At 36.2% G+C, this 26,425-nt stretch overlaps 1 protein-coding gene across 2 annotated transcripts in view; it reads left to right on the top strand.

The window, feature by feature from the left end:
* The window catches only part of PHF14 (PHD finger protein 14), a 161,945-nt gene that overhangs the window by 115,318 nt on the left and 20,202 nt on the right, over positions 1-26,425 (top strand). For both annotated transcript variants that reach the window (XM_062605005.1, XM_062605003.1), the window contains exon 18: positions 10,343-10,456. In XM_062605005.1, the coding sequence (XP_062460989.1) occupies positions 10,343-10,456 (114 nt within the window). The remainder of the gene's footprint in view (positions 1-10,342; positions 10,457-26,425) is intronic.

Genomic DNA, 26,425 nt, shown 5'->3' with positions numbered 1-26,425 from the left:
TATAGAATGGATCATTTTACCCACTCATTCGTCTTTCCATCAAAACGACCTGCTTCAGCTAAAGAATAGATGGCTTAAGCAATCCCTTATGAAATATGATTTTGAAGCTTTTTAAGAGGAGGAAGAGGGAAGTGAACGAGGGTCTTCCTGATGGTGGTTGAATGTGTTCATCAATTAATTTATGGCAGCAATCAAGCCATTGTCTAAAAGTAAGGCAGTAAGTGTGTCTGTCTCTCTTTTTTAGTTATTTTTAACTTGGGGGAGGAAATAGAAAAGGAAAGGGGTAGCGGAAGTTTTTAGACCCCAGAGAACTTTCAGTGTAGTGAATCTCAAGAGGAAGAAGGGGACTGTTGATAATCTGGGGTTGCATTACTGAATTCTGAATAAAACTGGTATTTAAAATACCCTGTTGTTTTGAACATTTTTGACTGATTAAGTTTAGATGGATCTACATTTCAGTATGCTCATTTTCATGGATCTTAATCTGAGATATTTTAGTGTGTATTTATCTCAGCATGTTGGTTAAGATCAGGAATGCATTTTTGAAAGCAATCCCCCAGTTGCCACCAGATGGTTCATATTACAGAGTTGTCTCAAGAGTGTGCAACTGGTTCCTGTCAGGGACACTAAAGCTGAGGACGTATTCTGACTGCTGATAGGCATGCTGCCTCTGTGACCAAACTAGTCCTGTCTTTGAAACATGTATAGCATGTCTGGCTGATCCTCAGTACTTGACTGTTCAGCTCTACAGAGCTGGTCCACTCACACCACAGTACTTACTGGTATGAAGTGATGATTAAAACCTCTGTCATGTTTGCTGTATCAAAGGTGTATTTGTGTTTTAGTTTCATTGACTACAAAAGTTATTTAATTCCTGTTTTGAGAAGAGAATTTGTGGAATTCACATATGGATAGTCTCAAGGTCAAAACCCTAAAAATTGATATATACATATATATTGCTAGGGTATAAAAGTTTATAATGTGTATGTTTGTATAAGCGCTGTATGCATATGCTTTTAACTGAAAGAATTTGGACTTCAATGTTATTAAGCAGCTGCGTATAAGAGTAAGGGACTTGCTGTGTGTTTTCTACTACAGGTCAGAAACATAAAAAGGAATTATGTCTGATAGATGTAATTTTAAAAAAGCCAAGAACAAAACCAACAACAAAACAGGGAAAATACGCCTCTTGAAACAAAGCAGTGACATTGACATTTCAAGTGAACTTAGCCTCGTCATTCAATATATCATTTATGGTGTTCTTAATTAGGGAAGAATTAGGTATTTCCAGGCCTTTCTGAGGGCGCTTTAAACAGCAGCAGTAGTTGTGACCTTTCAGTTCCTGTGGGCTCAGCAAAAGATGGCTGATTAATGTCACATCTGTGTCAACTGGGCTTGTTCATTCCCTTTTTAGTAAACAGCCTGTTGTCAGTGTAGCTCAGTTTGTCAGAATAAAATAGCCTTGTGTTTTAGCTGGCTACTTTCTGTTAAAAAAAAAACAAACCAACATGTATCTCTATTTACTAGTGTAAAGTTATATGGAAATTTAATTACTCTAGTGACTAGCATCAATGAGTTAACTCCGTGGCACCCACAAAGCAGTATTCCTAATCAGTGTTAGAAGCTTCTTAAAGAATGTCCTTTAAGTTCTCTTAAAAAGAGATTTTTTTAATTTGGCACATTCAGATGTTAGAGAGATCTGAAATGGAGGATATAAGAAACACTTTTATAAAAAGCTTTTCTATAGATAGATGCATTCTTTCAAAATATTTTTATAGCCTTGAATTAATGTTTTAGTTTTCTGCTTTATGAGTTGAAAATAAATTATGGTACTTTTTAAGAAGAGAGGGAGAGAAAGAGGGAGAGAAAGAGAAAAGCAGAAAAATAATGGCATAGAAGGAGAAATGTGGACACGCACATTAATAAGAAATTTTCACTTGGAGGAAAACATAAACCCTTATAGGGGAGAACGGAGTGAATTAAGAAATAGGTCCTGGGCAGAGTGGAAAGAAGTATGTGGAGGGCACACAGCCTTCCTCCAGAGCAGTTTTTACAAAAAACTTCTGGAACACAGGCAGATAAGTGGGTGCCATAGACAGGAATTTGAGGGAGCTATAAAACTTGCGTAATAAACTTAGACTGTACAAAATGACTTACTGGGCAATCCTTTATTTCATCTTGTTACTAGAAAAAATCCTGGAAGTGGGGAGAGATGAAAACCAGTCATGGTTTAATAAGTAGCCTTTGACAATTTTGTGATGCTTTTGGTGATCACACATTTTAATATCGCTCTGTTTTGCATTATGTTGGGAAAATCTGGACTTCAAGGAGTTGAAAAGCAAGAATCAGTGCTGATGAAAATATAAGGAGCTGAATAAATATTACGTAAAGGACTTCTCAAAGGGGAGGAAAAAAATCAACCCTATGAATGAGCTGACCCTGTCTTGAGAATTAAGTTAGATGGTACAATTTAAAGCTTTGTTCTGACATCTGACAGACACACTCTGCATGCTGATGCATAATATCTGAAGATTGTGTGCTTGAAAGAAAGCCTTTTCTGAGCTACATTCTATTTTTGTTATAATAAAGCAGCTGCTTTTTGGAGCAGAGATCTTCTCAAGTGCTCAATCTTCTAGTTCAAGTTAAGTGTTAGCCAAGTATTGTGAGCAAATTTTGTGTATGCTTTCTTGCAAACTGCTGAAGTGCAGTAAAGCAAATTACTTTGACCATAAATTGTACAAATATACAGCTTGACCCTGTGAGGTTAAAGTAAGTTTCCTGCTGTACCTTAGTCCAAAGTGGTCCCTGCCTAGCAATCCAAGAGCACAGAAAGTTTGGGGCAATTCAGACATGATTTGAAAAGAAATGCAGATGGACTATGTGAATGGATTACTGTGGTCTGCCCCTGATCATTTCTGAAGGGAAAAAAAACCAATTGCTTAAGGAAACAGAGAACTGCAGGCCTGAATGTAGCCTTACTAATGGAGCAATTGCAGCTGCAGCACTGCCTTCCGTAAGTAATAGCAAGTGGCTCTGTATGGTGGTTGTTTAGAAAATCTTGTTAGGTGTAAGATGTCTGTGTCATTCTGTAAATATGTTGGAAGTCAACAATTGCACTTATATGCAACATACATACAGCTGCACAGTAAGCACCACACTTAGTGGCCGTAGATGCTTATGATGTGTTTCAGAATTTGGTTTGCAAGTTTTGGGTGTTGGGTTTTTTTTTTTCATAGATGTGGGGGAGTGATCAGAGAGATCAGAGCTGTACAAAATGAACACAAGGAAGAGGAAATATCCTGGTCCAGCAGTAACAAATTACGTGTGTATTGTCTTAAGGAGCTTTTAGAACTCCATAAAAGGACTTAAAACTTCATATAATATAAAATAGTGACAAAAATACCTTCTAGGATATGGTATATGCCTGCCTGTAACCTAATTCATAATAAGAAAAAACAGCTGAACAATATATAGAAAGAAAGCAGTACAAACAATAAAAGAGAAAACAAAAAGGAATTACTCTTATGTGCAGTGATAATGGCATAGTACAGCAGTCTTGTCAATATATTAATATCCTGCAAAAGGATATTTGTATAAAATCTGTTGCTCTGGTGCACCAGATAATTAGCAGATTCTGCAAGACATGGGAGATTTCTCACAAAAAGGACGGATATTGGCATTTTCCCTTTACTGAAGAAATTCTAAAAATTTCTGGTGGTGGTGTGCATGATTGTACAGAAATTTTTACCAGTAGTTTAAGCCATCATGTAACCGTGATCAGTGGCTCTAATCCATGACAGTAGCAGGAAAGTTGTATTCCTTTGTATTATACATACGAGATGAGGTTAGTGTGGGGAATCTACATTTTGATGTTTAATTTCTGGTTTTGTATCCTAATGTGATTTTGTTAATTATGGTGTTTTAGGAGTTGATTTTGAATACTGTTCAGAGAATTCTGGGGTCAGAAAAAGCAGCTATTGAAAGGGTAGCTGAAAGTACAGCTTTTGAATGTTGGGACATAATGAATTATGAAAAAGTACAAGGGAAATACAATAATCTAGGAGAGTTTGATTTGAAAGGCAGAGAATTCAGTCAAAGAGAGGTAAGATTGGTACACTTGGTAATGGAAATATAGAAAATATGTGTTAGAAAGGGGAAACTAATTCAGGTTCCAGAGGTCAGTGAATAATACCTTTAAGTGATAAAATGTTCTCCTGTTTGCCGTTTCTATTTGCATGTGATAAAGTTGGATGAATAAATATGGAAAACATTATTTTGAGAGTACTCTTTCTAGCTTTAAATATATGTACATTATTCTTTTTCCATTGAAGAAGGCATGCAGAGAAAATGTGTGACCATTTCTTTTCATACTTTGTTCAAACATTTCTAGTAAAATATTGGCAATAGTAGCACGCCATTCTTATTATAAAGTAACAGTAAAAGTGGGAATGTATCCTTTGACGCTTGGAAATGCAGGTAGATTTCAGAGATGCAAGCTTGTTTTGTCAGCGCTTTAGTTTACTGAAACATGGATTATAAATTGAAACAGACAGGTATTTGTTGGAAACTTCTTGCAACTTTGTACCTTGAAACTTCTTGTAACTTCTTGTACCCTAATGTCCTTCGCATTGCGCAATGTGTTTGAATTAAAAAAAGAGTAGTGTGAGGCTAAAGAATGTAATCGCTCTGGAAACAGATAATTATAAAAGGCTTTTCTTTTGTTTCTGTCTTTAAAAGAAGGCAGAGGGTTTAGAACTAGGTTAAGGTTTATTACATGAACTGAAGTAGTTTCAGAGTCAGCTGGGAATGAGATCCTGTGCTAACAGTGTATAAACACAGAAGTCATGGTCTCTTTCTCAGGAGAGAGAAAAAATTGCCAAGGACATGACAATGGTGTTGCCTCTGTGACTGGCAGCGTAGGAGGTTAGCACATGTACGCTGAAGGTTGCATTTGTAATTTCCTGTCTTTGGAGAGGGTAGAGGAAGAGAGGACATGGTCAGATGTTAAATAAAATCAGCATGAGGAGAGTGACAAAGGCAAACAGAAAGAAGAAGGGAAATTTTACAGCTGTGGAGCATGACTTAAAAGTGCAAAGCCCACGTTTTTATCTCATTAACAAAGGGTAAAATCCTAGGAATGGCAGTGATTGATCTTGCATATGAGTCAATTGAGATAAATGCTAAATTTTTCCCGTGGAATTTACTTTGTCCACCTGTGAAGTGTGGAGAACAGCAGATACCTTGTCTTCACCAGATCTTACCAAATTCTTGCTTTCAAAGTATACCCCTGGGATGCAAGAGAGGGTAAGGATGGTAGGACCAGTCAGTCAGCTGGTGAAGGGCTGTTCTGTGGTCTGGGCTAGAGAGGCACCTTTGGTCTCCCTCAGGAGGGCTTTGCTGTGCAGCACTGAAAATGATACGCTGTGAGGCTGCCAACACTTTAGCACTTTGATAAAAATGTGCTAATTTCTTCCCTTAGTCCTTCAGCCTTAAGAAGCTGCCTTCATGTTGCAGAAAGAGCTTCCTCCTCCCTCCCCCTCTTTTGTAAGTCTAAAGGGGGACAAATATTTCTACTTTGTTACTGTTAGAAGTCTTTGTTAGTAACTTTTGCTTCCAATTCATTACTGCAGTCATGTTTTCACAGCCTGGTGTGAGAGATAAACCCTTTGCAAATGAAGACAGCATCCATTTTCTTTCTACCTCAGGCCACACAGAATTGATTGGGGTAATAAAATGACAGTAACATGTAATATACTGACGGCTCTTTAATTTGAAAAGGAGTTCCAGGCTGATTCAAAACTCGTTTAAAGCTAATTTATGACTTGTGTAATTTTCAACTGGACCAAGGTAAAGGATGGTACATGAAAACTGATTCAGAGTTAACATAATATATTCAAACCTGTCAGCTTGAAGTCATTTATAAAGGGTTTGTGGGTTGATTTCTTTCAATTCTATTTTGGTTTTGTTTTAAAGTAGCCGTGACAGAAAGTTGCTTAGCTGATATAAATACCATTGTGAGACACTATTTCTCCATCATCTTTCTCCAAATGCAACTTCTTATGCTTTCTAGCAAAGCATTTCATGCACACTTTCAAAAAATATGCATCAATTCTCCATTTTCTTCAAAATCAGCAGCTGTGTTGTATGTTTCTGTTTTGTGTGGGACATCTGTGCTGATGGTAACATGGATTGGTAAAAGATTACAGTATTTCCTTACCATAATGTTCACTTTGAACATTCCTTATGAATATACATGTCTGTATATAAAATTCTGTATAATATTTACTTATGCAATACATATGTGTATATGTGTCTTGATACTAAATTTAATTATTTGGTTTTTAAGAAACCAGAAGTAAAAATAGTGAAATCTTCAAATTAAGCCACAATATCAGCATAGCATGAAATGTGTTTTTCTCTGAATTCTATCACTTTTATGTAGCTCACAAATCACATCTGTATGCACTATTGATTTATCAGCATACTGTATCAGTGATGCTTCTGCTCACAAAAGGGACAAAGCTAAAAGGCACATGTTTGCTTCTGTTGCAGTGGATGCAAATAGCAAATACACCAAATGGGAGGGAGGGGAGAAAAGAACTGAATGCTTTCAGAGAGGTGCTACAGTTCGATGCACGTCTGTTTCCTCACCTCCTGCCAGTCATTGTCTCCTTTGATCTTTGCTGACTAAATTAAAAACTAAAATAAAATCTTGACAGTCCAAGACTCAGAATTTAACCATGTGCATCTTTGTGTCTGCTGCCGAGGCGAGCAAGCAAGTTCCATCCCAGGACTAGAATACCCGATTTGTTATGTGTTTGTGTCGACACTGACTTAAAATACTTTTTGCAGAACTGTGGTTGATTCAAACCAATGCTGTTGTGGTATCTTAAACTGCATGAGCATTTGGGTCATAGGAAAAGGGATATAATTCAAAACAGGGCTGTCTTTCTTGCATAAACACAGTAGAATGTTTACACGTTTCATGTTTCCTCTTCAAAGTTTCCCAAGTCCAAGAAAAATCATGTTCTGTGGAGCTTTGATCACAATCTGCATTTTGCAGGCAAAACATAGTTACTGCGCATTCTGAATTTATTTGTTTATAATGCATTTAAACTTCCATACAGAATTTCTGTATTTTCAGGAAACTGAAAGTACCACATAGTAGTGGTTTTCCCCCTAATTTATTAATTTATGTAATTAAATATTGTGATCCATTAAAGAGCTATATGTTGATCTATCAGACTTCAAAATGCTGATGTGAGCTTTCCTATGTAGATCAGAAAATACAACAATATTTTAATAAAATGAGAAGGGCTGAAGCATCAGAAAAGACGTGTACCAAATTACTTACTGTATTGATTACCTGTCCATGAGCAGTCGTGTCCATCACTGCTGCAGTTGAGACTTACAGAGCCATAAGACATTGGCATGGTTTTCATCATGCAAGGCCTTGAAAAGAAGAAAGGAATGACGTTTTGCAAAGTCAGTACAGTATGTTGTGATAATAATAGGAAGGACAATAAGCTAATTTCAGGTTTTTTTTTAAGAACTTTTTTCCATTTAACACCTCTTCAGAAAAGGCACTGGTTTATGTCAGCGATACAGATTTTTTGCCTTTCTTTTACGAAGAGAAGTGATGCTAACACATTTTCATGTTTTATTTGCCTGAGTACAAGTAACATTACCAGGAGTTGTAACCAGAACTGTTGCTTACTTGGCCATGTACTCATAACACAGAGAAGAAGCTTTCTGAAGGTTCTCACTTGCACGTTGCAGCATTTTTATCTTTGTACCTTACATTAAAGGATCTCATTCCTCTTACTGAATATGGTTATTTCTGAAAGCGTTAGTTCATATATTGCCAAATTAGTTCAGGTCAACATAGATTGTCTTTCTTACCTATGTTCAGGCTCGAAGCAATTTTCCTAAGAAGTGACAGCAGTGTGGAAAGAGGTAGTAAAACCAACGTAATTGGAAAGAGGGACGTTTTCTGTGATTTCTGAATAATAAAATGTGATTTTCATCCATCTTCCTAAAAATTGAAGTATTGCATTAGCCAGCTGTTTCTTAAGAGACCTATTGGGAAGGATGGTCAAGCTGCTCAGAAGAAAATATTTGAGACTTGATGGTGGAAAAGAATCTGTCATCCTGTTGAGGCACAAGGGCTGTAACAGGAATACGTGTTTACCAAATTACAGTTGGTCAGATAATTTTTAAAAGAGAAGTTTATTACTTTAAGAAAACATAAGTAACAATAAATGGTTACTGCCATTATCTGCCCACAGGTAATAGAAACATAATAAAAATTTGTTCAGGCACAAAAGACAGGCAGAATTCAGTGAGAGAAATCACTGAACCAAAGGATTCAGACAAGTACATCATTTTCTTCCAGCAGATGTGGTTGTTACTTTTGGATTTGTAAGTAGTGCAGAAGAGCTGCTGGAAACATACTGAGCTGATAAATTGCATGATGGTGATTTAAGTTCCCAGTTCTCGAGGAGAAAACAAAACCATACTGTTCAGTACTCAGAGCCAGTTCATGGCTAATTGGGTTAACAAGAAGAGATAGTTTCATCGTCATAGTTTACTGAAAACCAAAATGAGGCAGCCTTTGAGAGAGAGGATGTTTGTGTCTTCAAGTCCAGATCTGCTAGGAAAAACAGTGAGCTTTCAGGATTAACACAATGCAAGGTTTATTTTTATGGCATACAGAGCATGGGGTTTCATACAGTCAGTAGAGGAATTGCAGACTTCTGTAATCAGAATGCTAGAGCTGTTCCTCCTCCTAGTTCAGTGCATTTAGATGTGGTGTTGGTATTATCTGCAGGAGCTGTCAAAGCTGAAAATTAATTAAATTAGTGTTTTAATATCGTTGTCATGGAATTATTTGGGATTATAGCTCTACCAAGGTATCTTATTTTTCCTTCTGTTCCACAGATCCAGTGCTTATGCCCATAAAAGAGTTATGTGCAATGGCAGTTTGATTTCATTGTTAACATTTAATTGGTGGTTTTCTTTAGCCTTCACTGAAAGCTGAGTTTTCCTAAAATGTCTTACTCATACCAAACCTTAAACTTAAGTTGGTAAGCCAACAGAATGGGCCAGAATATCCTTTTTTTTAAGTCACAGAGAGGTGGTGCAATGGGAGACATAAAAAGCATTATTTGAGATCTTTAATCTCTAAAGCTATTTTAAAGGGATTCCTCTGAAAAGGTGTAGAAAATAGAGATACTCCCCTACCAGGCCCAACTTTCGAACCTCCAGCAACCCCTTCCATGTATTAATTCTTTTACAGTATCTGCTTTTACCTGTGAATCTCCTTGTGATTCAGTAACAGTTGTTGAAACAGCATTCATTTTTCCCTTCCAACAGTCAGAAAGTTTCATTGGGCTAAACCACAAATGCTGAATATTATTATGAAATTTTAATTTACTTTTTAGAGGTTGTTATGTTGAAAAACTTAATAATGAGCTTTTCAGCTTGCAGTTTCCAAAATATAATCTTGATTTCATTGCAATTAATGGCCGTAGAGAAAAAGTGATATATCAAAAGCACGTATTCTGCTTGCTAAGCGATGACATCTAAAATATCTTCTGTAATGAGCATTACACAAGGCACAGTAGAAATAGTACTGATTAATGGATTTTTTTCTCTGTAGTAAAATATCACAATCTATGTTCTGCAGTTATCAAAACCACTGTGTGAAGCAGTGAAGGTATTAAAGCGGGTTGTGTTTCTACTGATCTTGTCATGTTGCATTGCAAAATCAAGGTAATTTGGAAAATAGAATGTAAACTACTTAAGAATTTTTATTTTATTTATTTTACTGTAGTGGTAAAGTTACTAATAGACAGACAACTCTACTAACTTTTCTAACCTTACCAGGTTGTGTGCTATATTGGTTTGCAGTGATTGGTAAAATACATTTGGGGGGGGGGGAGGGGGAATTATTCTAGCATGGTCCCAGCTGTTTTGCAGAAACCATTACCTTGAACAGGGGGATGAAATGTAATACTCCCTTCCCTGCGTTTCAAGAGCAGGGGTAGGTATGGGCAAAACAAGCATCCTTATTTAGAACTTTGCAATCCTGAAATACTGTATGGCTATTTAATAAGTCTTAAAATGCTCTTGTGAAGAAAGTGCTACCATTTTAAGAGAAAATATATGACAGATGTTTTGCCTCTGGGGTAAGAGAAGTAGTTTTTGCCCAGGGTAAAAAGAGTAGAGTTTAAGACCTCAAGTATTTTTAATTTCCCAGCCTGGGCTTAGAGCACAGTTCCTCTCAAAAGTGCCACGTCAACATGCTGCTGAGGGGTCTATTTGTCTCTGTTGCCCTCAGGACTCCGAACCGTCAAATGAGGTGGTCTCAGAGGCCCCAGGTAATGTGGTACCCTCTACCTCAAGAAGTAGCTCTGAAGAGCTGGTATCAGTGGCACAGAAACATCCAGAAGAGGTAGGACATTCTCTGTCTATTCTTTTCCAAGGTTAACTGTTGGGGGATACACGTTTGCCTCTGTTTTTCATGCCTAGTGTTGTTTTACTCATAGCAGAGACTTTTCAAAGCTAAAGCTCAATTTTATTCTCCCATACCAACAACATGCAAGACCCATGTAAATCTCAAGACCTTGATTAATGGAACCTCTAAGCCAACTATATTCCCTCTGCTATCTTTTTAATATTATTTCTTATTATCAGTGATTGGGAAAATATTTCTTCTACTTATCATGGTCTTTCACACCATGATAAGTAACATCCTGTTACTGTTACTGTCCCATTAGATTCTGTCAAATTAAACTCTGTGACACTGAAGAGCCAAAAGTGGAATCTGTACATAGGTATATAGGTAGATTGTAAAGCCTTTGTCACCCTTCACTAGGTTTAAACTAATAACCCAGCTAAGTGATGGGTTAAATGGTTTGTGCAAAGGAAAGACCCTACCTAATCTTGTGCCATTTTTTGTGCCCTTGTTTTCCAAAAAATTATACTAGATGCTAGTGGTGTAGTACAAACATAAGTCTATACTTCTCCTTCTTATACAAGAAAGTGCTGGCTTATAAGGTAGTTCCATAATGTAGGCAATGACTTGGGGTTCTGTCCCTCCAATGTGTACTTGTCACAGCGCACCATAGCTAAGGAGAGGTTGTCTGTAGAATTCAGGCTCACAACTGCATTTTATGGTGGCAATTGTCCTTTCAGAGAACCACTATTATCCTTAAATTAACTCTTCCAGTGAGAAGAAAGCCCTTCATTTGGAGTAGCCTTAACATTATTAATCTTGGCTTCCTCAAACAGGTTTATCATCATCATTATTATAATCATTATTATTGTTATTTTAATTATTTTCATTATTATTATCGGCATCATCAAAGATATTTGAGTACCAGATAATATAAAGGCTAGTCTTTCTTGTTTTTTTTCTCAGATTTCTTTTGACTATAATCTTCCTAATAAAGGAGAGTATGAAATACTAGCCATAGGAAATGCAGTGCCATTTATTAGTTCTTCAGTGCAGCTTTTAGATAATTATCATAGACCTTCTTGAATTTCTCCTTTCCTCTGATAGTCTTGTCACTTTGTCTGAAGAAGAGAGGATTCCGCGGTACAGGGCCAAGAGAATTCTTAAGAGTGTCTTCTGGATTATTCCAAATAGGTACTTCACCACATATTCTAATTAGATAGAAAGTCAGGTTATCACATCTAAGGAGTCCTGAGGATAGACTAATATAAACTTTTAGTAATGCTTTTGTATATACTCTTGAGTAGCAAAGGGACTTCTAGTTTGTGGAGTGCCACGGGTTCTGCCTCTTAAGTCTCAGCTTTGCCAGTTTATCTCACTCCACTGGAGAAACAAAAAGAGAGAGCACAGATTATATTAAAAAAATATATAAAATAGAGGAAAAGTGCTGGAGAAGGAGGGATAAAACATGGTTAGTTAGTAAAAGGATGAGAGGAAGATGGGTATACAGTTTTTGTCTTTGTGGAATAAAACCAGCTAAACTGGGGTGGGGGGGGGAGAGTCGACTTTAGAGAATTGAAAGATGAAAATGCACCCTTCAAATTTTTCTAAATATCTCCGTTTATGTTGAAGCTGTTTTACTGAATGTGTGGTCATAAAGTATTATATGTGTTTTATAAGGGAATGAGACTTTCTCAAATCATATTTACTGCAGTTTATAAAAAGACAGAGAAAGGTGAGTCAGAAAGAGTGTTGTGGTTGGATTTGCAGGGAACCTTGAGAGGGGAGCAGCACTATCCTGAATTTCCAAATTCAGAACCCACCATGAAACAACCCATCTAAGTTATGCATGGGTAAGTCAGCACTGTAAACAAACATTTGTGAATCACCCCTAAAAAACAGAGCTTTACTTCAACTAATGCCTTTTTTATTTCTCATTTTAGTTGAGATCTCTTGGAATATATTCTTATATTCTTTCTTATATTCTTTTAGTATCAACTACAGCTGCTGACTGATGCATTATTTGTATAATGGTTTATGTCTCTGAATTTAACCCATCAGTACTTGTGAGAAGGCAGATATTAAGGAAAAGCTCAAATGCAGCCATGGAAAGCAGAAAAACGAGAAAAGTTTAAAGAAAGCAAAATGGCTTACAGATAGGGATTTCTGGAAGGTGGAGAAAACCTGAGAAGAATGTGGAAAGTGATATTCAGAAAGCGACTCGGACTTGCAAATTTGAGGAGAAACAGCTTCTAGTAGGAGAAAGTAAAGACTCATTGCCACATTACTTTGAATAAGGCATATTTTTGCCTGCTTGCAGTTTGTTTTCTTTTTAGATAGGCCAGTCTGAATCCAGCACTTAGTTACTTGTGCCGTCAGTTTTAATTGTGTAGGATGTCATTTAATCACTCAGATGAGGCTTTGGTTTGCTTGTCCAGTTGTTCTTCTGAGTAGAAACAACGGTGGAAATTTGAGTTCTACTCAACAGTAGGGCAGGGTGGCATCTGCTTCTCTGCCTCCTTTCTTCCCAGCCTCTTTTCATACTCTAAAATCAGCTTTAACTCTGTGTAACCTAGGGAGAGTGTCCAGCTATGTGGCATATGACAGAAGCCACTGCAGAAATAATTAGCATGTTGGGTGTTTAGATTTAGATACCTGTGAAATTGTACCTGTGCAGGATTCAGGAAAGTGCCTGTATTCAATGGCATATTTCAGACGTAGAAACACTTTGGGTTATAGAATAACCAAACTCTGTTGTTAGAAAGATACATTATTTTGTGTTTTCAAAAGCTGTGCAAACCCCATTAAAATTTAAGTTCTGTAGGTTTGAAGGGTTGAATGATTTTAATTAGTATCCATACTAAAATAAGGAAGTTTCCTGTGTTGTATACATTTATTGTCTTTTTTAAGAATTGGAATTGAAAAGTGGAAATGAAAGAAAAAAAAATCCATGCATTTGAAAGGGGACAGATGTGTAACATCCTGATTTCAGTGTCATTTCATTAGACCTTCTTAGCAGTTTCTTACAAAACTGTAGAATAACAAAGCTTTCATAGAATGCTTGATTAAATTATATGTTTTGGTGGTTTCCCTTGAATAGTAGTGCTTTAAGTGGGAATTTTGTTCCCACAATCCTTTCAAAATTCAGAATTGCACTATTGTTGGTATGCCCCGAGTTCATGCATTAAAATATACCTGGCATCAAATGTTCTTTACCATGAACTGTTGAAAGACAATCCTCTGGACATGTTTTGATTACTTAAGTTTCAGAGGTTTTAAAATCTTTAAAATGTATGAATGCTCTTGTTTGAGTAACACTGTAATCATTTGATAAAATTGAAAGGGTGATGAATTGTATTTCATGACCCTTACTCAGTTTTCTATGGCCATTTTCATTGTGTCTCTGCCAGTTGCGTATATTTAGTAAAAAATTATATAGCTTTTTAGATGTATATACAGTGATGAAGAAAGTGAAGGTTTGTTGTTAAAGTAGTTTTGCTTTCCTTTTTCATGACGAGCGGGGGGTGGGGGGGGAGGGAGGCTGTATCTTGATACCATTTCTCCTGAGCACTGCTTTAATCCAAGGGGAGTGATGGTGTCAGTGGTAGGTTATCTAAGTAAGGAGAGACTAGTTTTGACAGTTCCTTAAACCTGAATCTCATAAGAGGCATATCCTTTTCTTTAATTGGAAGTAAAATAGAAATACATGAGTTACGTGTATTAATTTCCTTTGCTAATCCCATGGCAAATCAATTAATCATGTTTTAATAGTGTAAGCCTAGGGGCTAACAGAGCTGTTCTTCCTGTATGGCTGCATTCCCAGAGCAGTACAGATACAGAAGAAATGCTGTGCCATTCTCTCTTGTAAAAAAAAAAATGAATTAACCAACCAACTCCCTGCTTTCACTGCAAAACCCCCATATATCTGTGTTCGAAGCATTTTAGTGTAAAGTCTGAATGATGTGATGGTAGCATATGAACGTGAACAGCTTATGCATCTGTGGTGCTTTCTGAGTGCTATATTAAAACTATAAAAGCTGTGCAAAATACTTTGATTCTCAACTAAAGGAAGATTAAGATGGGTACACATTAATCTGTTTCTGAACTATTAGACATTTGGTATTTGGAGTTTTCTTCAAATAGAGACCAGAATTCTCTCCATTAGTAATGCACGGCTGAGGTATAGTGTTTTGTTTTATAGAAAAAGGTGTGTTCCACTGTCCTGGGTTCAGCATTAGCAGTCATTTTTCTCCTTCTTGGTAGCTGGTGCAGTGCAGTGTTTTGACTTTCGGCCTGGGAACAGAGCTGATAACAAGGATGTTTTGGTTTGGCCAAGGACTTTGTGAGCCTCATGCTCTGCCAGGGAGGAGGGGAAGCTGGGAGGAAGCAGAGTCAGGACACCTGACCCAAGCTAGCCAAAGAGGTATTCCATACCACAGCACGTCATGCCCAGGATGTAACGGGGAGTTACCCGGAAGGGCTGGGAGACTGCAGGGGTGGAGGAGGTATGGGTGGGTGCTTGGTCAGGCTGGGGGGGGCAAGTTATCCGTTGGCTGGTGGTGAGGTGTTGTATTCTCTTCCCTTGTTATTTCCTTTATCATTATTATTATTGGTGGCAGCAGTAGTGATTTGTGTTATACCTTAGTTACTAAACTGTTCTTATCTCAACCCGTGGGAGTTGCATTCTTTTCGATTCTCCTCTCTGTCTGTCTGGGAGTAAGGGGAGGTAAAGAAGGGGGGGAGTGAGTGAACAAGTTGCCTGACTGGGTTTAAATCACCACACCCACACTTAAGTCATCTGCCATTAGTCATGAGTATGGTGCCAATAGCTTAAAAGGATTATAGAACTCAGTGTTTAAATCATTGCATTATGCTTGGAAAATCTGGGGGAGCCGTCTGCATTATTTTGTGTATGAGCAAAGGGAGCATTTCTTAATTTTTATGAACACAATTAGCAGCTGATACATTTTTTTTTTCTTGAGTTATAGTCCTTCCTTGTTCTCTGGATAAAACCTTTCCCCACAAGCACTATTTAAGTTAATATGAAAAGAGGTCTCATTTGAAACCCCAAAGTGTAAACTTCATCATCAGAACATCCTTATGCTACTTTATGACACTGAGGTGTTTGCTTTTGAAACAAAGTATGATGGAACATGTTCTGAGAGAATGGAATAAAAAATAATTCTATGGCAAAGCTTGTAATAATGCTTGTGATATTTCCTCAATCTACTGTTATAAGAGGACTGCTAAATAATTGGATTTCCATCACCAACATCTTTCTTTTGAGAAAATAATCATCATGTAGAATAAGCATTGTCAAGAGGCAGAAAAGATGATTTGCATTCTTAGAGAACAAAAGAAAATATCAAAGTATACATTTGTATATGTATAAATGGAAAGCTTTTATGCACATGCTTGTGAAAATGCTGTGCATTCTTTTCTAAAGTTCATAGGCATAACAATATTTCCCCTCTGTTCTGTGTAGCTGCTAGCTTGAACTCACTTAATAGAAAAATTGTGTCAGACTGTTGTTGCTACAAGTATGTTGTTCTTCCTGACACACTGCTGAGGGGAAAAACCCCAGTTACCCACATAGGGTGAGTTGAACTGCATATTTACTCTTGAACACTAAATTTTTCACTTCTGAAGAGCTTTCCCATTTCGAAAAGTAATTGGAAATTTTCTTACTGTATGGACCTAGCAGACTGTTTTCTGGTAAAAAATCATAAGTGATAATTTACCAGTTATTCTGTATAGTAGATAAATTATCCCCCTTTATATCAACAGTTGTAGGGCTGTGATTTTGGAACAAAGGTTGATTTGTGCTCTGAACCTGCTTCTGCACTGAGATCAGGATGTTCATTTTGTGCAGTATCACAAATACTACATGACATACTTTAACAAAGAGAAGATAACATTAGGTGGAATCCATCCCCTAGCAGGTACAGGGTTGAGCCCTCCAGTGCATTTATTAATACTTTATTTTGGTTTTAAAACTTCTGAGCAATGATGGCTTTCACACTTCCGAAGTATTTTCCTTTACAGTTATATGCAGAGCACCGTAGAGAGTTCTTACTACACACCTTCACTTTGTTTTCTTTGAGTGGTGATAGAAAGTTGCAACAGATCACAAGTCTGGAATTGCGATGCATTTAGCATATTGTGACGACCTCTGATCTGAAGTCAGGTTCATTGGAGAGAGTACTGAAATTTGGTTACTTGGCTGAAATGTGATTTGGCCCATGATCCAGCTCCTCATGTCAGAGTATGGGTTCCAAGCATTTACTGAAGCAATGGAGTTGAGTCACCTATTCAGATCATTTGGCACTTGGAAGGGCTGTTTTATTTTACTTTTTATGCTTCTAGAAGTAATTATTATGATTACTGTAGTTCCCATTAATATTTCATAACAAAAGTGCTAAGCCACATGCCTAAAAAGCCTTAGAGTCTAAGTGTGTTAAAAGTCAATTAATAATGAGCACAGAAGAGAACATAATACCTTTGACTACTGAAGTGATTCCTCTGTAAAATAAACTGGGAAATATAGTACACATGGAAATGCTCTGGAGTTAGGAATTCATTTTTTCCGTCTAATCTCTTCACATGACTGTTTTATGTAATCTTCTTAATAACAAAACATAAAGGTCGCAAATGGCTTGAAAATGCTGTCACACAGTTCTGCTTTTGAAGTAAAAATTTATTTATGTATATTCAAACTTAAATGGCCTTATGAAATGAGGGCTGTTCTTAGAAGGACATTATTAATTAAAAAAATTAATTAGGTTTGTTCAGAATTTCAACAAATCTAAGACATTTTTCTTTATTTAACCTTTTCACAGTCTCTGCCCTTCTTTAAAGTACATTCAGTCCTGTATCATCTGCTACTCAGGAAGGTATTTAATACATGACTTGGCATCATTTGCATTATACAAGAAGATTAACTTTACAAGCTCTGCTATTAATCTGAGTAGCTCTACATATTGACCTATGAAAGAACATAATTAAGTTAGCTTAATTAAGTTAATTAATTGTTACACTCCGATGAACTTACCATTGAGAGGAAATTAAATGCAAATAGAAAATGGCATTCATTGGTTTGAAATAATATTTTAAAGGATTTTACAAAGATACATTATATTTAGGTGATGAAAATATCTATTGCATAGTAACCAAAGCAGAGGCAATTAAAAATGTCAAAAGCTAAGAATCCCTCCAGTATTCTTATATTGACATATTTCTAAAGGCAATAAAAAAAGCATGCTAGAAAATTAGAAAATTACTGTTGAGGGTTGTTTTTTTTTCCCAGTACCCAAATAATTGAATTCAGAAATTGACACCACTGTATACACATGGACTATGGAGAAAAGCACACTAAAGTAGTCAGATAAGTGTTATCATCTGGTATCACACTCTCCTTTGGGGGAGAGAAAAGGCAGAATGAGTGAAAGCTAGCACAGGGCAGTCAGGAGTACCCCATCAAAAGAGCATACACCTAATTCTCAGTAAGAATGTCTTTCTCATGCAGTGATGGAGGCGAAACGAGAGACATTCCTGGAATTTCCTCCGTTAGCCGCATTTCTGTTCTCAGAAGTGCCTGCAAGTTCACTGCAGGAAAATGCTGAGGGTTACAGCACAAATCCTGTGTATGGACAGACCCTCCACATGGCTCCAACATCTGGGGCGCATTCATCAATCTGGATATGCACTGATGTGCAAGCTGGACATCATCAATTCCAAGTAGCTATAATTAATAAAAAATAAGAGAAAAATGGCCAAACATGCAAACAATGTGCCATAATAAACGCTGCCAAATGAGCAGTTTATTAACCTCTGAGATTCATTAATTTTACTGTGACTTTAATTTGGAATTAGCTTGTGTGAACAATTGCCTACTACTTTTTCCTTTTTTTTTCCTATGTATATAGATTTTCTGCATGGTATCCCTAGAGATTTTAGGATTTCATATTTTCTTTCTGTTGTAAAAATGAGTATTTTAACTCAAGTGGAAACAGTATTTTCTCTGAGGTATTATTTGGCATTTCCAGATTACATGAAGAGGTCATTGTTTTGTGTGTACATTCTCTGAAAAAATAGCACCATTGAAAATGGGAAGCCAGTGACATTTAGAATCACTTGTGTATAAAATTTTATTCGTATTCTAAAGAAAGTTAAGTTGGAATTTCATTCCTTTTAGCAGAAAAAAAATCTTTCCTTGAACTGTACTAGGTTCTTTTTTATTTGACAAAAAAAAATCTGAAACACCCTTTAGAATTGATAGGATCAGAAAAAAAAACAAATTACAGCTAATGTATATTTAATAAGATTTTTTTTCTTTAACACCTTGCCACAAAGAAATAGTTCTAATTTTTGTAAATTCAATTTGAAATTCACATGTTGTTTTATTTGGTCACTTCAAAGTGTTATGGAGGCTAAACAACTTGTTATATTTTAAGAAGAAAGAATAGCTTTGATTTCATCTTAAATGTCATGCTTTAAATCATGAATTTTTTTTTGGCCAGAGGAGGAGAGTGGGAAATGGAATGAAAAGTTAGATTTATGCAAGCTTTAGGTGGGAAAATGGCAGCAAGTTGTACAAGTTGAAGTCTACTTCCTACCTGCTGTATATTTTGATAGCTGTACTGATGTCAGCGGACTTCAGTGTACCTGTGTGCACTCTCTAGTCAGCTATGGCTGTTTTGAGATATCCATGTTGTGGTATGGTACGATGTCATATAAGCTACTGATGTCATTTGCTGTGTGGCATGTGTGATGCACAACGAAAATTCTTTCCTGGAGGAAAGTAAATGTAACTCCTTTCTTCAGTATGTCATGTACAGAGTCTCAATGTTCTTTTTTCTGCCTCTCCTGAGGGATTTTTATCTTCTCTCTGATCTTTAATATTTGAATGAAAAATTAAGCAAATACATTCTCTGGTCATTGTATGCAGTGTAAATATTAGACTTCACATTGCCCTATGTGAACAAAGCAATGATTCTTATTCTAGGCAATATATAATGTCAGAAATTTTCTGGTTATTTCTATATGATGGGTTAAAAATATCATCAGAACCCTTTTAAGTTATTACAGTCTAGATTTCAGATAATGAAGCTTCAGCAGAGTTAAAAATTTCAATGTCATCTTTAAGGTAGTGAAGATAAGCAAGAGATCAGTCAGTAGTCATTAATAACATAGGTTATATAGATTTTTCCCTACCCAGTTGTTTCAGGGTTATCTCGGAACTGCAGCACAATCCCAATAGTGTCCCAATGCTGTTCCATCAAAGTATTGTTTCTGTAAATTTCTCTCACTGTTAAGCAGAATATTTAGATGTCAAAGAGTTCAATTTACCTAAATATTTTAGCACAGTAGGATTAGTAATTTGTTATTTACTAGAATAGCTCATTTTGCTAATTATGTGTATTTTTGCGTTAGTCATATATGCATTAATCCACCATAATTAACAGTAATTGAAAACTTAAATTTATGTTAACACCAAGTATGTGTTTTTTGAAGACTGTGATGTAGACTAACACACATCATAATCTTTCATAGTCCTCCTTACTGAACTGCTAAATGCTTCTTAAGTGAAGTTTTCTTACTGTTAATTCTTAATATTTTGGCAGTGGCTACGCAACTGTCTTAGACTCCCAGAACCTCTAGATTACCTTGAATACCCAGAATTACGTATTCTAAGATGTTGTTATGGGCTTTGTTTTATTTAGAAACTCTGAAAATATTACTGGAAATACAGTTAAATTCAGAGAGACTTCAACAGTGAGGAGGGGTGGTATCTTTGGGGATTCAGTTCTCCATTATCCAGTACTCACGTGTTTGATAAGGTTTTTCTGCATTTATCCATTCGGAAGGAGCACTTTTTCCTCGTTTCACAGCTCTCCTCATGGTTTACCCCTCAAGAGTAGGCTTGGTTTGTTCAGGAGACTGACTAAAATTAACAGCTACTGATTAATGTTGTAACATGAAAATTCTGCTCTTTCTTCTGCAAGACCAGGTTGGAAGAGGCCTCGGGTGATATGATTTAGCGTAAGGTGTCCCTGCCCTCCGCAGGGGGGTTGGAACTAGATGATCTTAAAGTCCTTTCCAACCCTAATTATTCTATGATTCTATGATTCTATAAATTAGGATCAATTCCTGCTTGTAAGATTTTCAGACAGGTGATTAGTTGCACAAAATTTAGACTGTGATTTGCTATCAAGTACCACAGGTGTTGGAATGCACAGAAATTGTACATGTGTGCTTGTGTCCTTGTGAAATTTTATTCTGAGATTTATTCTGAAATTTATTCTGTTTACCAGAATAAATCTTCTCAGACTATTCATGCACGGAGGTGTATCCACACGTTTCTTGTTGGAAAACTATCACTGTTGGTTTGGATTCAACAAGGTATAGGGAACTGTGTTCAAACCTAGGACTCTAATGTGAGCATCCTCTCTCAAAAACAGAGTAAAATTAAGTAGTAGGTTCTAGTTTGGGAGAGATTTATAATTGAAATTCCAAAATATAGTAAGTTGCCTTAAATGTGTACAATGGAATTACAATAGTGATGTTCCCTGTATGATTTCTAAACCTTCAACTGTACTTGACTCCACTTTTCTTCCAATATTCACTATAATTTTTGTGTGTAGGCACTTACTATAAGTAAACTCAGTTAATCCAATACTGGTCACACAAGGTGGATATTATGAAGGTAAATAGCCATACTTTAGGAGGATAAAGAGAGGCCTTTAGAAAACACTTTCTTAGAAAAAAGGAAAAAAAATAAAGTCAGAACAAGGGCGTATTTGTTTTAATGTAGCTCTGAATCTCAGAGGTATAATACCCAAAATGGCAGACAAGATATGAAAAAGTAGGCAGCATGAAGAAAGAGAGCATAAAGAAAGGAGCAGAGATTTTTTTCTGCATTTAAAATGCTTATTTTTATTCTCATTTTCTGACGGTTTTTATTTATATAGTTAGCTCTGGGAAAAAGATCTCAGTAAGTCAGCATTTAAAAATTGAGTCACCCATAGAATATAATTTGTGTGGGGGCATGCTGTGCAAAATTTTAGATGTTTGTTTCTGCAAAATGTTGCTGCTTTTAACAGCCTCTTTGTACTTTCAAGGGTGGTATTTGAAATGGGGATAGAAGCAAAAATGATGCAGTGTCATTCAGAGTCTGTAGATAATCCAAAAGTCACCATTCATATTTTAGCCTGATAAGCAGCAGGGTAAAAATAACACAATTTTGAAGTCATGTTGTTACTTGAGAAAGCTTTCAGTGTCTGCAGAGACACCAAATTATTCAAAAAGGGGAAGCACATAAAAAACTTACAAGAAACCAAACCCAACCCCTGTTCCTGTAACAAAGATTGAGTAAACTTCCTTCTTCACCACAAGCATGACACCCTGCAAGATCTCTCCTTATGCCATTTCATCTGTTCATCCCTGTCTCAAGATCTCATGTAGAAACACTGAATGTTTAGAGAAAATTAAAAAAAAACCACTTTTAATTATTTTATCTAAGATAGGTGGAAGAAATTGTTCTTTTAAATAATATTGCTATTCCTAAAGTCTATATTTTCCCCTATGCTAAGTACTTCAGGTGAAATTTTTTATCTCAAAGTTATTGTATTTGGTAATAACATTTAACTTGGGAAACTAATAGGGATAGATCGGTTTGTTCTTGCCTTCATCTTGCAGTCTTGGTGGGCATCTGCCTGTGGCCATTGAAGGCAACAAGAAGCTGGGCTAGATAAGCATTTGTTGCTACCCAGTGCAGCTCCTTACTTCTTTATGTCAAAACTTAACCTGTCAGTGCCTGGGTGGAGTGATGAGGCCAAGAAATAGTGTCAAAAATTAAAACATTTAATGTGCAACATTGCATATGTGGTGTGGTTTCAGGTTGGGTTTTTTCTGCTAAGTTAACATCTGTGAATTGTGTTTTATAGTTCACTGTTTAATACCAATGGCACATTGAAAAGATAGTTTAGCCAATTTTTCCAGAGTATTATAACTTTATAACTTCTTAATTTTTATATACTGAATTAATGCTAGTTTATTTTCATTTAAATCAATATGCTTTTTAATTTGAGTTTAATAAGTAAGGGGTCTTTAAGTTACAGTCTGTGAAGCTCCCATAAGACAATTTAGCAAATAATTCTGTGCAATTATATATAATTCTTTTCTCATGGCAAACTTACTGTGCTTGTCATTTTGAGTATTTATTTTTAGTTCCATAATTTGTATTGTGAATACAGTTTTGCAGTCAGGGCTGTATGGTTAAAAGCACTGAATAAAAAAAAATGATCCTTACCTCAACGACTTCTTTTTCTAGTATAAAACCAGACATTGTGGCTAAAAATAATATTAAAAAATCAAGTTGTATTATTCCTGCTTACTACATTTTGGCTATGGTTTGCACTTAATAGGAGAGGTTTTCTTCTTTTAAAAGGGAAGGATGATCGTAAGACTGATAATATTGTTTCAAATATTCAGAAATGTAACTGCTTTTTTCCTACAGTGTTTATTTTTCAGCAAATTATAATAGCCTCTACTTCTCTGCATCACATAATGGAATAAAGGAATTCCTAGTGTTATTAATTGCGAAACTTAAGCCAGAGAAGTATTTCACAAACAAACTGAGATAATGGAAGGCTGTTTGCATAACTATTTTTCCAGAGTTAAAGCACATCATTAATAGACTTTATCAGATCAGACCAAGGATCTGTATCAAGCAGCTACATCATCTGTGTAGTCATGAAGTGAATGTCATCAGAAATCACTGGGCTTAAACACCAGCTCAATATGATAAAATAACTGCATTTTTAGTTCCACGATAACCTCAAATCCTGATATTAAAAAGTGGCAAATTTTTTTGCCCTTTGCTGTTCTAAGTGTGACACATGTAACGGTTATTCATCATTCCATAATAGATCATTTTTGTCAGAGCCTTGTGTCTCTTCTGTATACATAGAATAAATATTTATGTTTTCTCATTTTTCTGAACTAGAAGATACTGATAGAATAGGTTTGAAGTGTCAACTATAATTCATTGCCTGCAAAGAAAAGCTTTATACTGGTACTGTGTGAAAGGAAAAGAATATCTAAATCATTTCAGCAGCAAGCTTATAACCAAGATGATATCAGCATTTTCCTTCTTGAAAATATATCTGCCATAAATTAAGGGAGGTCTTCAGTATTTTATTAAAATGCTTCTGACAAGTTTAACCTCGTCTTCAGCAGGAATGTATCTATGAATACGAAAACCTTCTTTTAAAAAAGAAGTGAAGGTCAAGTGAAAGTTAAAACAAGCTTGTGGTAAACTTCAGACTAATTCAGCAAATAATTTGTGTGGAACACACTAACACATTAAGACAATTATTTAGTATCAATCTAAAGCTACACATTTTATTGTTATAGCTTAATATATATTTAGCAGTTGCTGGTTTGTACAATAGTGATATAGTTTGCAAAAAACCCATAAAATATGTGGTATATGTGAATGAACTCCTAATTTAGTTAAAATTAGCCTTAGCAGTAAATGCAATAGAGGAGGTGCATATCACAGCATATAATTATGTTTAAATGTACACATAGCAAAGTAATTGGGTTAATAAGAAAATAATTAGAATTCAAAAAATCTTTGTAATGAAGCATTTTATGCACAAATACTATGGTTCAGTGTCTTAACAGATTTTCAGTTATGCTTCCAGCTTTAACAGGAAAGTGCAGGGAAGTGTTGGTACTATTTGTAATGAAGTAATGGCACAAGAGAAAAGTTGTGACAACCCCCTGCACCTATTTTGCAGAATAAATGGCTGTCCCTTTATTATTAAGACCATTTGATTTGAAGTAGGATCATATACTGCCTTTCTCTTAACAAGGGGAGAAATGTATCTCCTTCCTATTCAAGGAGTGAAGTTTCATGCTTTAATTGTGAGTGCTCCTTCCCCAGGCCCCAGCAGCAGCACCTCCTGCATTTACAGCCACTTGCTCTGTGACTTCAGTGGCAGCTGGAGAGTGCGCATCTTCTGAGAGAGGTGCTCTCCAAGGCACTTGGCCAGAGGAGATATTTCTGTTCTGGAGCCAGTCTCATACACAAAAGACCCAAAGCAGCTTTGGGACAGCTTTTTGCAAATAAGTAGAAAGCTGAAATGAAGTCTCAGTGTTTCTAATGTGTATGGGAAACTTGATAATTGTTTTCTGTAAAAAAACAGATATTAAAAGACAATGCAAGAATGACAAAAACACACAAGCAGTCCTTCATTCTGGAAGCAATTAGTATGTTAGAAAGGTCATGAATGTAAAGCTATGAATTTGTCCCTGCTAGTGACATAAGCTAAGTGATCTTATGGTATTTGCTGATGTCAAATTGCATTAGCATCTTAGGCATGATAAGAATGTCATTAATGTGAACCAAAAATTAATTACTATGATAAGGCAATAAAACATGCTTAATACTGCATGATCAGTAGCTTGAAAGAAACTTGCCATTTCAATTTTAATTCTTTCTTCAAGTATTTCCAGTTCCTACAGAGTCTGAATCTTTTCCTTTAGTCATAATTTACGAGTGGAATTTACAATTGAATGGGTACTCTGTAGGAAGAAGGTGTTAAGGGTGGCTCCATTTACTTGCCACTTGTCCTTGCCGTAATGTTTTTAGTATATGTATTAAGGAATTGCTGCATTACCCTGTCCTAAAATCAATGCGGAAGATAAGGGTGATGAGTTATGTTCTGGGCATTTCTTCTAACTGTCCACCAAGTGCATCTTTGGTAAGCAAATTGTCTAACTCAGAGCTCAAATGCACAAAAGATGAATCTGAGTCACGGTTGTTGAGATTAACAGCAGTTGGGTATCAAAATGCGTAGAAATGAATGGATAAGCTTTGTTCATACTTCATTCAATCGCTTATGCTGTTTATGTACACTGAATTTTGGTCACCCACCTCAAGAGGCCTCAAAATAGCACAGGACTTAAACCCAAACAGCTGCCTGCATGCTGGATGAAAACCTTCTTTAACTGGTAGGTTCCACTGCTTATTTGAGAGAAGTAATGCAATCGATCACATTTATGTCGATAAATTCTACACACTCAATTTATAAGCAACATCAGAGGGGAAAGATTGTTGTTTTCTCGACAGCACACAACCATTTATATTTGGTTTTGTCCTACAGATTCACTGGGTCCTTTTACCTTATGAAGAATATGAGTAAATTAATAGTCACACAGGCAGGAAGTCAATTGAACCATTCCATTTTCCACCACCATCCCCATGTAAGATTGAATTTTTTTTTTTTTTTTTAGGGTAGAAGCTTTTCTCTCAGTGTTGCTTTACTCAAAATGAAGACATTTGGTGTTGAAAATAAACCTTAACTAGGTGGACAGCACAGTTCGGAATCGATGAAACGCAGCATTTTGTTCAAAAAAAATAAGATCTGCCTGCATCTGTATGACTGTGCTTCTGGGAAACTATCTAGAGCTTTCAGTTGCATGCAGTCAAATGCATCCTGAGAACTTAAGAGTCGACAACAGCCCATTGTTCTTTCATTTGAAATCTCTATTTCTGTTTCAGTGTAAGAGAGAGATTACATGGGGATATGTCTACATTGAAGTATGAGGTCATACTTGCTGGAAATCAGGTTGCTTACGTTAGGCTGGCAGATGTGTTTGGCTTTTGGCTAAGAAGAGGCACGCTAACAACTTTGCATTCACAGTGCGTCTTTCAAAGAATTGGCTTCTGATATACTGCGTAACAAGTTCATCAGACAAAAACTGTATTAGGCTAACAACACATATAGTTGCATATAGCAGAGGCTTTTCTGGCTCTGGAAAAGCCTCAGTATCTTCTGTTCCAAGGAAGTGGTTACATTAGATGAATAGATTTAATTAGAAGGCAGCTTTGCGTGCTTTGACATGGAAGTACTGAGAAATACTTGGTTGTCTTTATTCCTTCCTGAACCACGGGAG

The sequence above is a fragment of the Pezoporus occidentalis genome, unplaced genomic scaffold (assembly GCF_034315485.1).
Source record: "Pezoporus occidentalis ecotype Australia unplaced genomic scaffold, CSIRO_AGI_Poc_V1 ctg9, whole genome shotgun sequence".
In the NCBI taxonomy this organism is placed as follows: Eukaryota; Metazoa; Chordata; class Aves; order Psittaciformes; family Psittacidae; genus Pezoporus; species Pezoporus occidentalis.
This window is presented reverse-complemented; position numbering and strand designations above follow the sequence as displayed.